The sequence below is a fragment of the Chiloscyllium plagiosum genome, unplaced genomic scaffold (genome assembly GCF_037043375.1).
Source record: "Chiloscyllium plagiosum isolate Xiang-an unplaced genomic scaffold, Cpla_swu_hap1 HiC_scaffold_5, whole genome shotgun sequence".
Classification (NCBI taxonomy): Eukaryota; Metazoa; Chordata; class Chondrichthyes; order Orectolobiformes; family Hemiscylliidae; genus Chiloscyllium; species Chiloscyllium plagiosum.
The window spans coordinates 131,994,293-132,010,001 of NW_028270143.1; the positions used below are offsets into that span (position 1 = coordinate 131,994,293).

The 15,709-nt window shown below is 42.5% G+C and overlaps 1 protein-coding gene across 2 annotated transcripts in view; it reads left to right on the forward strand.

Moving 5' to 3' along the window:
• Positions 1-15,709, forward strand: part of hsf1 (heat shock transcription factor 1) — a 105,411-nt gene that overhangs the window by 39,107 nt on the left and 50,595 nt on the right. For both annotated transcript variants that reach the window (XM_043690949.2, XM_043690950.2), the window contains exons 2-6: positions 1,028-1,136; positions 2,991-3,127; positions 5,146-5,270; positions 11,526-11,601; positions 15,070-15,131. In XM_043690949.2, coding sequence (XP_043546884.1) covers positions 1,028-1,136; positions 2,991-3,127; positions 5,146-5,270; positions 11,526-11,601; positions 15,070-15,131 — 509 coding nt within the window. The remainder of the gene's footprint in view (positions 1-1,027; positions 1,137-2,990; positions 3,128-5,145; positions 5,271-11,525; positions 11,602-15,069; positions 15,132-15,709) is intronic.

Genomic DNA, 15,709 nt, shown 5'->3' on the forward strand with positions numbered 1-15,709 from the left:
AACACCATCACGTGCAAGTTCCCTCCAAGCCACACACCATTCTAACTGGGAGCTATATTGGCCATTCTTGGACTGTTACTTGATCAAACCTTTTCCAAACAGCACTGTGGTCGTCCCTACACCACATTGACTGACTGCAGTGGTTCAAGAATATTGGTCAAGTGCATCACCTCAAGCAGTTATGACTGGTCTTGCCAATGATACCACTTCCCACAAACTAGTTTTTACAAATAAAAATAGTAAAATGAATGGAAATCTTGCGAGCTAACTTGCCTCTTCCATAATTTTTGACCATACCACAGATGAATACTTAAGAGTTGCATGATTCCTTCACAATTTAAATCTGATTTTACTTGGTTTATATTTCATTTAAAGTTTAGTAATCTTTTTTGTAATTTAATAAACTAGAAAATCTGTTTTAATTGGATATGAGAGAATTGAGTATTTTGCTGCCTGAAAAAATACGTCAGAACCCATTGCACCTTTTTCATCAAAATAAGGCAAGTACTAAAAGAAGGGCGAGAGTAGAACAGCTAGTTTTGATCTGCTCTGGCAAACAGCATGAAATGATGTCACTTCCTGTTTCATCAATCACCGGTGGATCTTTCCTCTGTATGTTTTGCAACTTGATTGTAGTTGCAAGCAAATCCAAAACCTCTGAACCCAACAAAGAGTTTCTTTCAAACTCACTAACTACATTTGTATCCAGTTAATGGAAATTGTGTTGTCCCCCATCAAATTGGAACTGTTGTGACAGAATTGTTCATATTGTACACTTATCTGACTTAACAGAAACTGCAATGAATACAGTTTGAAGACTCTTGTGGGAGATTGCTCCCTTGCTCCAAGGTAATCCTAGATCAATTCTGATTTGCTGCCATTAACTGTATTAAGTACTTAATCAGTTCCTCACTGGAGCACCGACATTGTAAATTAAGTTATTCATCTCTTCTTAATGCACCAGTCATTCTTTCTGCGTGTGATCAGCGTTTGTCAACTTTACTAATCATCTGTTTCTCCTCTGCAGAGTGGGAACAGTTTCCATGTCTTTGACCAAGGACGTTTTGCGAAAGAGGTGCTTCCAAAATACTTCAAACACAATAACATGGCTAGCTTCGTCCGGCAGCTCAACATGTGTAAGTAGTGGCAGCTGGTATATGCTTTACTGCTTATTAAGCATAGAGTATGTGTCTGACAAAATGGTAATCATTTGGTGTGTTTTTATCAGTTACAAATTGAAGAATCCTAATCAGCTATTCATGAGAGATAAAGGCAGCTAATTGTGTTTTTGTGCTCTCATTCCCTTATTCTGGTACTGAATGATATGCTCCCACTCTCAACTGTAGGATTGACTCTATTTTAACAATGCTTGTCATATTTAGATAATATTTTTGATTTATCCTCCATCTCTGTACCCCTCATCCCTTCAAGCAATTCAAGAGAGTCATAGACTCCTACAGCATAGAAATAGACCTTTTGATCCAACTAGTCTATACTGACCATGTTCCCTCCAAATCTTTCCTATTCATTTACTTATACAAATGTCTTTCAAAAGTTGTAACTGTACCTCCATCCGCCACTGTGTATGGCAATTCATTCCACACATGAACCACACATGTAAAAACAGTTGCCCCTTGTGTCCTTTGTATATCTTTCTCCTCCCACCTTAAAAATATGCTGCCTTGTTTTGAATTCACTCACGCTAGGGGAAAAGACTCTCTCTCTATTCACCCTATCTATGCCCCTCCTGTTTTTCCAAACCTGTATAAGGTCACCCTCAACCTCCTATGGTCTAGTAAGAAGACCTATCCAGCCTATTTTTATAATTCAAACCTTCCATTCCTGACAACATCCTGGTAAATCTTTTCTGATCCCCCTCCAATTTAATAATATCCTTCCTATTGCAGAGTGACCAGAACTGTGCACAGTACTCCGAAAGAGATCTCACCGATGTGCTGTACAATAGGGAATATGTCTCAAAAATTTGATCAACAAGCAAACCTAGCAACCTCATGCTACTGCTTTGCAATAACCATGAATGCTATTCTCCACTGACTGGATGATGCCATAAAGCCAAAACAATGCTTTTCCAAATACACAAGAGAGTAATGTGGTTCATGCTTCCATAACAATGTGATGCCAGGCATGTTGCCCTGTTTCCCAGTGATCAGTGGTCCATATCAAAAAACACATTCCTTCAAAGAAGCTCTGGGGAAGCATGCCAATTGTGCTGGTCCATATTTTGCTTGTAAATCTCAGATCATCATGTCCAGCATTGGATATGATTTAGCTACTGGACAATATTTATGAAGTAATATTGAGTATCTAATAAATTACACTGACAACCATTTTAGGATTGTCAGTTGGTCTTGCATTTGCACATACTAAAGATCACACATTCCTGTTACTTGTTGGCAAAGGTAATTTATCCATGCAGTATACCTTTTCCTAAATGAAGAGTTCTGGAGACTGCCAATCCCTGGTTCATTTCCCGTGGCAATACCCTCTCAAGTTATATGCCTAGTCTGAGTTTCATTTAATTTTAATTAAACAATTCATCCAAGATTGACAGTTAACAGTTCCTACTATACCTCCATGCCAACCATGGTCCAATCAATTAGCATTGTCCTTTCATACTCTTGATGAAGCTTCAGTTAGACATTATAATTTGAAAGCTTGTGTACTAAAGTAGGAGAGCAGAGTATATCTTTAGGTTAAAGTGGGTTTTAATGGCAGGTTGGAAAATGGAATTTTGACCACGGTCAGTCAGATCAGTCTTGAAGATTAGTCAAGCAGGCCTGTTTGCGTTAAATCCCATTATTTGTTGTTTTGTGTGCTTATACAAATATAACTGTTATATACACACAATGCAGAGGTTCATCAACCTTCAAAATCTTTATTTTCCCTCTGATGTTTGACCTCCTTCCCAAAATACAGCCATTTGCATTCTGACATTTGCCCCTGCCTCCGGGATATGTTTATCTTTACAGATGGCTTTCGTAAAGTTGTGAACATTGAGCAAGGTGGGCTTGTGAAACCAGACAAGGACGATACAGAGTTTCAGCATGTATACTTCATCCGTGGTCAGGAACATTTACTAGAAAATATCAAGAGAAAGGTAACCAGTGTAAGTGTGAAATCTATGTCCCAGTTTATCTCCTCCGGTCTGTCTCCAAAAGAGGCTTCTCAATTCGAACAAATACAAGTAACTGCTTCTTTTTAAGGTTTTTGAGTGGGTGGATGGGTAGACTAAACAATATTATCAGTCTTTTGTGTATTCCAAAAATAGTCTCTACCGCTGGCTTAGTTACCCATCCCAAAGCTCTCGAACTAAACCCAGCCGTTGTTTATTTGTGTTCTTTTCTGTTGATGAGATTGGTTAGCCCCCAGCTGTGGCTCAATACAAAGCCTTAATTATATGTATCAAGTGTTGTTCTTGGGGAGTTCCTTCTCATTCCCATGAATTGGATAGTACCCAAGAGGATGGCCTCAATCAGGATCTTGGGTTCATGTCGAAATACAGGTGACCCCACTACACTATTCTCTCTCGCTCTCGCTGTCTCGCTCTCGCGCTCTCGCTCTCGCTCTGTCTCTCCCTCGTGCCGGTGTGCACACTCACAGGCATATAGTCCATTACATGTGTATGCGTATACTATGTCAAGGCACGCATAGATATGCTCATATGCACGCACACATTCTCGCTCACGCACTCTGTCTTTCTCTCTTGTGCACTTGTTCTCTCTCTCTCGCGGGTTTTCTATCATACGTGCACACAAGTAAGTCTGTGAGGTGAATTTATATCTGCAACTACATTCTATTTGGTTCAAAAAGCACACAATCTGTAGGCAGTAAGTCCAAGTGACATTTTATCAATTCCTGCTTTGGAAATAGAACCAGTTTGGCTCAAGGTTGGGACATAGACAAACTCAAATCTCACACCTTTAATGCATTGTCTGAGCTGAGATGTCACCTTTTTCATACGGATAAAACAGTAAATTACCTCAGCACTGTGACTTGAAAGAAGTTCTAGGATTTACATATTAATCAGTCGAAACCTGCATCCCCATTCTAAGTGATTAAAGACTTAACAGCAATTCAGATTTGTTCCAATACATCGCATCAGTTTTTGCTACAAATGCTGTGTCCTATGATGATTCCCCACTAGCTACTTACAAAGGAGTAGCACTCCAAAAACTTGTTGGACTATAACCTGGTGTTGTATGATTTTTAATTTTGTCCACCCCGGTCCAATACTGGCATCTCCACATCATGGCTATTCAAGTGTGATCAGGAAGTTGTCTTTATTGCACTCTTAAAATATTGGACAGTGTTTACCTATGCCAAGAGATCTTGTACAGGCACAAGTAAAGCATTCAATACATGGCACAAGTGAGTGCTTGTTATGCTTGAATAAAGCAACGTATTCTGAAAATTTGAAATCAAAACAAAAACGGCTGGAGAAAGTCAGCTGGTCCGGTAACTCTGTTTCTCTCTCCAAAGATGCTAACATTTCAAGTCCAATTTGGCTTCCTCAGAATCCTTTTAAATGTAGAAGCACAAAAGAGGCAGTCAAGAACTCTCCCATCTGCCACCCATTCTGAGTCCCTTCGACCATTATCTGGGCAAAGTTACATTCGTGGGTTCTCTTTGAAGGGTTAATCTCCCCAATAAGGCCAGTTTTGAGTGCACAGTGGTGTGTGTGTGTGTGGGTGTTTGTGGTGTGTGTGTGACTTCATTTTGACTTCTCCCTTCTCCTAAACGAGTACTCACATGCTGGTTGCAGTGAAGGCCACCATTCAATGATTCCAGCGTGTGAATTTATTGGTGGTGTCACCAACTGAGATTACTGTAAAAGCAAAGTTGCCATAGTCGCAGAAGACCATAGAACTGCTGTCTCATTAGAGATAGCTGATGGTGAACCTAATCTGCGGGCCACCATGTTTCAGGCAAGAAACTGGTTGAAAAGACAAGACCTTCATGGCAACTTCAGTTGGCATGGGAATTGAACCAGCATTGTTGTTATCACTCCGCATTGCAAAACATCCAACTGAGCTAACTGACTATCTTCTGGGTTTGGCTTCAATGTGGACAGTAGTTCTCAACTTACATCTGTTGTCAATATAATGTTTGATTTAAAACTTGTAGATCTCGACTGTAAAGCCAGAGGAGATAAAAGTCAGGTCTGATGACGTCAGTAAAATTTTAAATGATGTTCACATCATGAAAGGGAAGCAAGAAAACCTGGACTCCAAATTGCTCACCATGAAACAGTAAGTACTTGAACTTGGAATGCCAAATGTCTGTACGCAAGCGATTGTTAGTTACTTTGCATGCATCAGTGCAGTATGCAGCCATATGATGGACACTTTCATTGTTGATAGAAGTGCTTTTGGAGAGAAAATGTATGCTGTTTCAGTTTGGATCTCCATGATTAATCTTAAGTGTAATTGCTGCCCAGGTCTCAAGGCAATAATTTTCAAGCGTATACCCATCAGCTGAAGCAGTATGTCTGGGGCCTGCTGTTTTCTCAATAATCTCTATCCTTTTTCTAACTAATTTGTAAGCTGCCTATAATAGTGGAAATTAATCTGTGCGTTTTGTAAGTAAACGCATAATTGTACTTCCAGAAAGGATGGATTTAAGCATGAAATATTGATTTGAAACCAGCAAATTGTCTTGTGTTCAGTCTTGGTTAGTTGCAGCAATCAATCCATCATTTAATTACCCTTGTCATCTGACACCTCGTAATGTCAAGACTGCCCTTGAAGGAGGCAAGGGAAGGGGAAGCGTTGGGGGCATGAACTTGAAGAGAGTTTCAGCAAGTGCATTGTCAGTGTTCCTCATCAATCATGGCTTAACAGTGTTGATGCCAGATTCTGAGAGTAATGACTAGGTATAATGTTCTTAGAAGTTGCATTAGCCTTTTAGTTTTAGTTTTAATTTCACTTTCACTTATCAATGAAGCCTCTTCAGCTTTAATTTGGTTCAATAGGTAGACTGTTGTCTGCCAGGTACTGGTTGTTTTTGTAACCAGCATACTATGTAACTGGCATTTCCTGTTCGATTGGAATTAGCTATTGAATAGCTGCCAGTCCTGATGGTTGAGCCATGATTGCCAAGCTAGATGAAAAATTTACTCAACTGCCCTAAGAGATGAGCATGAAACTCATGGAGTTCTGAACATTCTTGCTGCTCCAAATCAATTGGCAGTCTCAGTCAGGGCACAGTTATATGGGTGAGCCTTGTAGGATAGAAAAGGAGATGTCAGTAAGTGCAGCATATTTGGATTTTGGGCTTTTGCACAAAATTCGAGCTCATAAGGGTACAAGATTGTGAATTTAAGACACAGAAAAGGAAGTGGAGGTAAACAGGTGTTTTAATTGGGTAGGCTTAATATAACTACTTCTCCATTCATGTAATTTTTTTGTTCCTTTTTCTTCTCTTTACGAATCCTGTTGTGATAACGTTTTTTTATTTGTTATCTCAGTAGCAGCATTTCATTGAAATGATGAGACTAATCCATGTTGGAAGATGACACAGCTGATTATGTTGTTGTTTTCACCCAATTTCTCCACATATACCTTCCAACTGGGAACAGTGAAATTCAATCCAGTGAATCATCCCTGTCACATGTTCTCCCATCCCTAGCCCAGAGCTAACATACCTAGTTTCAAAACCCCAGTTCTGGCACTGGTTTAAACAAATTGTAATGATGAAGGATTGAATCAAATATTGGACTCAGCCCACTGCTGGAAATAGCACTGTGTCAGCATCCTAAGCTTATTTCTTTATTTAAAATAGCTATAACTTTCCAAAGGTTAAGATGGTGATTGGTTGTGCTGCACTTAGGAACATAGAAACAGAAGGAGGCCATTCAGCCCTGGAGTTTGTTCCTGCATTCAGTGTGATTATGGCTGATATGTGGCCTTACTCTATATACTGCCTTTGGCCCATATCCTTTAAAACCTTAGCTTAATAACGATGTATCTATCTCCAATTTAAAACTAGCAACTGATCTAATATCTACTAACATTCATGGAAGAGAGTTTTAAACATCTGCCACCCTTGTGTAGAATGTTCCCTGATATCTCTGCTGAACACTTGGCCATAGTTTTTAGATTATGACCACCAGTTCTAGAATCTCCCATCAGTGGAAATAGTTTATCTTTCTCTACTGTCTTTTCCTGTCGCTATCCTGAAGACTTTGATCAGATTATCATTAACCTTCTAAATTCGAGAAAAAAAACCAGGCTGATTTGTACAATTTCTCCTCATAACTCCTGAAGTCCAGGCATCATTTTTGTAAACCTATGTTGCACTCCCTGCAAAGCTGTCAGGCCATTCCTAAAGAGTGGTGCCTAGATCAGCTCTCAGTACTCCAAGTGGATCTATAATTCCCAGGTTTTTCTTTCCAGCCTTTTTTGAATAAGGGCACAACATTTGCACCCCTGCAGTCTTTCGGGACCTCACCTGTGGCTAATAATAATGCAAAAATATCAGCCAGGACCCAACCCCTGCAATTTCTTCTCTAGCCTCTTGCAGTGTTCTTGGATATATCTGGTCAGGGCCAGGAGATTTATCCACCTTCATACATTCTAATACATCCAACACCACCTCTGCTGTGATTTGGACTGTATCCAAAATATGACCACTAAGTTCCCAGGTTATCTTGTCTTTCTTCACAGTAAACACAGAGGAGAAATATTCATTGAGGACTTTGCCCACCTCCTGCAGTTCTACACGTACATGTCCACTTTGGTCCTTGAGGGGCCCGATTCTGTCTCTCGTTATTTTTTTTCCCCGTAATAATCCAAAGTGGTTCTTTAAATTTCATCCTAATCTTCTCAGCCAAAACTAACTCTTGCCCTTTTCGCCCTCCTGATTTCCTTCAGTAAGCTCCTGTATCCCCTATATTGAATTGAATTGAATTTATTGTCACGTGGACCGAGGCACAGTGCAAAGCTTTGTCTTGCGAGCAATACAGGCAGATCACAGAGTTAAGACCAGAAGACCATAAGAAATAGGAGTGGAAGTAAGGCCATTCGGCCCATCGGGTCCACTCCGCCATTCAATCCCACAGACTCCCTGTAGCTCTTAATTCCTTGTGAGATTAAGAATTTATCAATCTCTGCCTCAAAGACATTTAACGTCCCAGCCTCTGCTGTGCTCCATGGCAATGAATTCCACAGGCCCACCACTCTCTGGCTGAAAAAATGTCTCCTCATTTCCGTTCTAAATTCACCCCCTCTACTTCTAAAGCTGTGCCCACGGGTCCTAGTATCCTGCGTCCACCCTTTCTAAGCCATCTTGTAAGTTTCCATTAGACCTCTCGTCAACCTTCTAAAACTCTAATGAATACAATTCCAGGATCCTCAGCCGTTCTTTGTATGTTAGGCCTACCATTCCAGGGATCATCTGTGTGAATCTCCACTGGACATGCTCCAATGCCAGTATGTCCTTTGAGGTGTGGGGCCCAAAACTGGACATAGTATTGTAAATGGGGCCTATCCAGAGCTTTATAAAGTCTCAGTAGCACATCACTGCTTTTACATTCCAACCCTCTTGAAGTAAATGACAACATTACATTTGCTTTCTTAACCACTGACTCAACCTGCAAGTCAACCTTTAGAGAATCCTGTACTAGCACTCCCAGATCCTTTTGTACTTTGGCTTTATGAATTTTCTCACCGATTATAAAATAGTCCATGCCTGTGTTCCTTTTTCCAAAGATCAAGACCTCACATTTGCTCACATTGAATTTCATCACCCATTTGTTGAACCATTCTCCTAAACTGTCTAAATCATTCTATAGCCTCCCCACCTTCTCAGAACTACCTGCCTGTCCACCTAACTTCGTATCATTGGCAAACTTCACCAGAATGCCCCCAGTCTCTTCATCCAGATCATTTATGCATAAAGTGACCAGCTGGTGGCCCTAACACTGAAGCCTGTAGGACACCACTTGTCACCAGCTGCCATTCTGAAAAAGAACCTTTTATCCCAACTCTCTGCCTTCTTTCAGACAGCCAATCCTCAATCCATGCCAGTAGCTCATCTCGAACACCATGGGCCCTCACCTTACGAGCAGCCTCCTGTGAGGCACCTTATCAACGGCTTTTGGAAGTCGAGATAGATAACATCCACTGGGTTTCCCTGGTCTAATCTACTTGTTCCCTCTTCAAAGAATTTGAACAGGTTTGTCAGGCACAACCTCCCCTTACTATATCAATGCGGTCTTGTTCTAATTCGTCTCTGCACTTCCAAGAATTTAGAAATCTCATCCTTAACGATGGATTCTAGAATTTTGCCTCCAACCGAGGTTTGGCTAATTGGCCTGTAATTTTCCATCTTTTGTCTTGATCCTTTCCTGTACAGGGGAGTTACAACAGCGATTTTCCAATCATCTGGGACGTTCCCTGACTCCAGTGATTTTTGAAAATTTACAACCAATGCCTCTGCTATTTCTTCAGCCACCTCCCTCAGAAGTCTAGGATGTAGCCCATCCGGGCCAGGAGAATTATAAATTTTTAGATCTTTCAGCTTATCAAGTACTTTCTCCTTTTGTAATGGTCACCATACTCAATTCTGCCCCTCGACTCTCCTTAATTGTTGGGATATTACTCATGTCTTATACTGTGAAGACTGACACAAAGTATTTATTAAGTTCTTCAGCTATGTCCTTATCTCCTATCACTAGCCTTCCTGCATCAATTTGGAGTGGCCCAAATTACTTACTTTTGCCTCTCATTTGTTTCTTATGTATTGAAAGAAACTTTTACTATCATTTCTAATATTACTGGCTAGCTTACCTTCATATTTCATCCTGTCCTTCCTTATTTCTCTCTTCGTTATCCTCTGTTTGTTTTTGTCATCTTCCCAATCTACTGATTTCCCAGTGCTCTTGGCCACTTTATAGACTGTCTCTTTTTCTGTGATGCATTTCCTGAGTTCCTTCGTCAGCCATGGTTGTCTAAGACAGAATGTTCACCAATGGTGCACCTGTAAAAGTTGGCAAGGGTATTCACTGTCATGCCAAATTTCCTCAGCTGCCTCAAGTAGAAGAGACGTTGTTGGGCCTTTGTAACCAGTGCATCCACATGAAGAGTCCAAGAAAGCTTGTTGTGGATGACCACTCCCAGGACCTTGACACTGTCCACTTGTTCCACCTCTGTGCTGTTAATGTGTAGGAGGGCATGAATAATATCCTGCCGAAAGTCAATAATGAGTTCCTTTGTTTTGCTGGCATTGTGAGTTAGGTTGTTCTCAGTGCACCATCTTTCCAGGTCTTCCGCCTCCCATCTGTAGACTGCTTCATCACCATCTGAGCTTCGACTGACTGTGGTGTTGTCGTCATATAACTCCAGGGATTCCCGTGATTCCAGCTGTCTGTACCTGAGCCATGCCTCCCTTTTTCTGGTCAAAGTCTCAATTTCTCCTGACATGGAATAGGGTTCCCTATTCCTGTCAATCTTGCTTTTCACCCTCACAGGAATATAAAGACCTTGAATTCTGGCTATGAAGTCACATTGTACAAATGAGGCTAGTTTTCTCTAGAATTTAGAAGGTTAAGGATATTCTGATCGAAGTCCTAACAGCCTTAACCTGCATCCTTATTAGATTAGATTTCCTACAGTATGGAAACAGGCCCTTCAGCCCAACAAGTCCATATTGACCCTCCTAAGTGCAACCCACCCAGACCTACTCCCCTACGTTTACCCCTGACTAATGCACCCAATACTATGGGCAATTTAGCATGGGCAATTTAGCATGGCCAATTCACCCAACCTGCACATCTTTGGATTGTGGGAGGAAACCGGAACACCCGGAGGAAACCCACACAGACACTGGGAGAATGTGCAAACTCCATACTGTTTGGGAAGGGTGGGAATTGAACCTGGGTCCCTGGCGCTGTGAGGCAGCAGTGCTAACCACTGAGCCACCATGCCATACTCTAGTCCTCTAGATATGAAAGCCAGTATTCCAGTAGCTTGCTTGATTATTTTATGCATGTGTTTGTGGCATTTTAAAAGTCGATGCATCTGAACCCCAAGTCTCTTTGGACATTCACTGTAATTATCTTTATGCTATCTGGAAAATATCCTGATCTATCTTTCAGTCCACAATGAATAACCTCACACTTGGTTGCGTTGAAAGGCATCTGTCAGATTTTTGCTCATTCACCTAATGTATCAACATCCCTTTGCAATTTTATGCTGTAGTTTAGACGATCTGCAATACTGTCTAACCTTGTGTACTCAGTGAGTTTGAATATATATTTTCAATGCCATTATCCAAGTCATTAATAAGTAATGTGAATAATGCAAAGTGTCAAGTTCAAACAATTTCTGCAACAATTCATTAGTATCATTGCAGCTTATCACCATATTTTGATATAAATAGTGATCTGCATGATTGTCTGAGCACCGACACCATTGTAGGATCCCATTTCTTGCATTTGATGGGCAGGTAGTGATAGGTATCTTGCATGAAACTCCAATAGTTTTAACATTAATTTTTGTTTACAGTGAAAATGAAGCATTATGGCGTGAAGTGGCGAGCTTGCGACAAAAGCACTCACAACAGCAGAAAGTTGTAAATAAGGTAAGGGACCAGGCAGATGGTTGGGGCGCAACAACAAATATATATTTAATTCAAACAAATCTATTGAATTTATGAAGGTTGTGCTCCCTACTGACTCTGTAATACACAAGGTTCTGTACTTTATCCAAAACAGCTCTGGCTTTTCTCTCTTTAAGGTGAAATCTACAATATGGGCCTTTCCTTCTTTATCATAGTTTGTTTGTCAGACCACCCTGTCAATACGCTCCAAGATAACCTTGGGTGGCCAGCCTGTGACCTTTATCCCACCATTGTGATTGGCTGTGTTGATCTATCTGTACATGTGATTTTGCTCCTAAGCAGAAGGTGGAACTATTTGCTGGAAACTAGAGTGCTATCAGTTTTGTCCTCTTGCTCAACAGCAATCAGCAGGAGATTTTGCTGTTGATATTTTTGTACCTGACATGTACATCTCCTGGTTTGTGCAAGTTTGATCTTGGTCAAGATGCCAGCATGAGGCCATTAAATTCATATCCCGAGACTCCTAAAGGTCATAATGAAGGTTTTCAATCCTGAAGTGCATGGTAACACTCTCACTCTTCTGCTGATAAGTATCTGCAGTTAGAATCAGCTAGGATTGGGATTCACATGGGCTTTGTTACCTGCTGTAACTGAATAGATCTGCTGCATTCCATAATGTTGGCTCATTGGCTGATGTGCCACATGATTACTATCCCTCTGATACCCAGCAGGTGAGATAGTGAAGGAGGATCAGATGAGCTTGACATATTGTTGTTGGGATAGTAATTTGGCTTCGTGTATAGCTGGACCAGCGTTTAGTAATCAAAAGCGCACAGTCCAGGTAAGCAGAAGGGTTCAAGCAAATCAAATAATCTTTGACATTCAGATTAAATGATGTGAAAATATCAAGTTATGTGTCACTGTAACTCGTGTTTGGGATTTGGCGGGAGTACTTGTCACAGAGTAGTGCAGGAAGCTGGTACTTTAATTGTGCTTTTAATCATAAAAGGGCTCTGGCTTCTGGGTGGTGGACTAGAATCTGCCCTGGTGACAGGGTAAATCATCTCACAAGCTGTGGGAATGCAATGTGGCGGTCAGGTGTCGTGCCCCCCTCCCCATGATAATAACATCAGCAGGGGAGTAATTTCTGAGCGATATGATCTAACAGTAAAAACGATGGGGAAGGGGAGAATTAGCATGTCAGTGTCAGACACCTTGTTTTTAGGAACTGGATTACTGAAACAAGGAATTATAAATTGAGACAATCTGAGTGTGGGGCTTATGCTGAGCGGATTTGGAATGAGGAGGAGACTGCTGCTCCACATGTAAGTTTAAGCAGAAGGATTAATTAAACCAAAGGAATTCAGGAATTCTGCATCCTTCCCTCCATCAACTGATAAGCTAACACCATCTTAATTAATATGTGAAACTTTTAATTTTTAGATTGTATTGCTTAGGGTGCTTCTCGGTGGACTTTGCATTATCAACCTGTCTGCCTGTGACTTCAGCTGAGCTGAGGGCATGTAGCACAGGTTCACTTTCCATTCTTATACATTCTTCTTCCATTCTTATACATCTACTACAAACCGACCGACTCCCACAGCTACCTGGACTACACCTCCTCCCACCCTGCCCCCTGTAAAAACGCCATCCCATTCTCCAAATTCCTTCGTCTCCGCCGCATCTGCTCCCAGGAAGACCAGTTCCAAAAACGTACAACCCAGATGGCGGCCTCCTTCAAGGACCGCAATTTCCTCCCCGACGTGGTCGATGATGCCCTCCACCGCATCTCTTCCACTTCCCGCTCCTCCGCCCTTGAGCCCCGCCCCTCCAACCGCCACCAGGACAGAACCCCACTGGTCCTCACCTACCACCCCACCAATCTCCATGTACAGCGCATCATCCGCCGTCATTTCCGCCACCTCCAAACGGACCCCACCACCAAGGATATATTTCCCTCCCCTCCCCTATCAGCATTTCGTAAAGACCACTCCCTCCGTGACTCCCTCGTCAGATCCACACCCCCCACCAACCCAACCTCCACTCCCGGCACCTTCCCCTGCAACCGCAGGAGGTGCAAGATTTGCGCCCACACCTCCCCCCTCACCTCCCTCCAAGGCCCCAAAGGAAACTTCCATATCCGCCACAGATTCACCTGCACCTCCACACACATCATCTATTGCATCCTCTGCACCCGATGTGGCCTCCTCTATATTGGGGAGACAGGCCGCCTACTTGCGGAGCGTTTCAGAGAACACCTCTGGGACACCCGGACCAACCAACCCAACCACCCTGTGGCTCAACATTTCAACTCCCCCTCCCACTCCACCAAGGATAAGCAGGTCTTTGGACTCCTCCATCACCAGACCACAACAACACGACGGTTGGAGGAAGAGCGCCTCATCTTCCACCTAGGAACCCTCCAACCACAAGGGATGAACTCGGATTTCACCAGTTTCCTCATTTCCCCTCCCCCCACCTTGTCTCAGTCAAATCCATCAAATTCAGCACCGCCTTCCTAACCTGCAATCTTCTTCCTGACCTCTCCGCCCCCACCCCAGTCTGACCTATCACCCTAACCTTGACCTCTTTCCACCTATCACATTTCCGACGCCCCTCCCCCAAGTCCCTCCTCCCTACCTTTTATCTTAGCCTGCTGGACAAACTTTCCTCATTCCTGAAGAAGGGCTTATGCCCGAAACGTCGATTCTCCTGTTCCCTGGATGCTGCCTGACCTGCTGCGCTTTTCCAGCAACACATTTTCAATTCTTATACATAGTCTTTTGGACTGGGGATTTGCTGTGGAGCAGGGTTTGCTTTGCCAAGAGGGTTGGTTATATGGAAAAAGTTCAGTTTTATGGAGATCGGGAATTTTAAGTGGCATAATTGATGGGTGATGCTGCTTGTTTACAGGGTTGTACCTTGAGAAAGATTAATCTGTGGGATGGGTCTCCTCTACAAATGAAATTATTGAGCAGGAGTTCAAATGGGAGAGGAGAAGGGATATCTGCATGATCTGCTGAAAGGTTAAAGGTAGAAAAGTCCTTGAAGAAGCTTCAACAAATAGTTTAACATTGAGCTATTGTACTGGTTTCTTGTGTCATTCTCTGACAGGCTGGTGAAATCTCTGACACGAGTGGGTCAACTACAGAGGCAGGCTGGTTTTGGACACATTAGTAGATTTTGAATGAGTGAAAAGTAGCACTGGGTTAGTGTGATTTGGTGTGGATTGATTCTTGATGGGTCTGAATATAGCGTTGCACTGAGCCCACCTAAAAGGCCACATTGGTGAATCTGTCAATGGAGAGTCATGTGGAGTTGTGCTGACTCTGGACCTGAGGGATGAGATGGTCTGCGACTAAGATACAGATTCTTAGAGTGGGGCTGAGAAAGGTGCGTCTAAATTGTGCAGAGCAGCTGCTGTTGTTGGATAGGTGAGTTTTGCTCTGAGTGAATAATAATAAAATGTTGTTTTTCTCCTTTTTTTAGCTGATTCAGTTCCTGATTTCACTTGTACAATCCAATAGAGTCATTGGAATGAAGAGGAAAATGTGAGTTAATTATTATTAACTATTAGATGTGAAGGGATTCATTGCTGTATGTTCATGTTGATTTGTTTGGGTCAGTGCTGAAAAATGTGTTGCTAGAAAAGCGCAGCAGGTCAGGCAGCATCAAAGGAGCAGGAGAATCGAAGTTTCAAGCATAAGCCCTTCTTCAGGAATGAGGAGGGTGTGCCAAGCAGGCTAAGATAAAAGATAGGGAGGAGGGACTTGGGGGAGGGGCGTTGGGAATGCAATAGGTGGAAGGAGGTTAAGGTGAGGGTGATAGGCCGGAGAGGGGGTGGGGGCGGAGAGTTCGGGAAGAAGATTGCAGGTCAAGAAGGCGGTGCTGAGTCCGAGGGTTGGGAGTGAGAAAAGGTTGGGGGAGGGGAAATGAGGAATGTGGAGAAATCTGCATTCATCCCTTGTGGTTGGAGGGTTCCTAAGCGGAAGATGAGGTGCTCTTCCTCCAGGCGTCGTGTTGCCATGGTCTGGCGATGGAGGAGGCCAAGGACCTGCATGTCCTTGGCGGAGTGGGAAGGGGAGTTAAAGTGTTCAGCCACGGAGCGGTTGGGTTGGTTGGTGCGGGT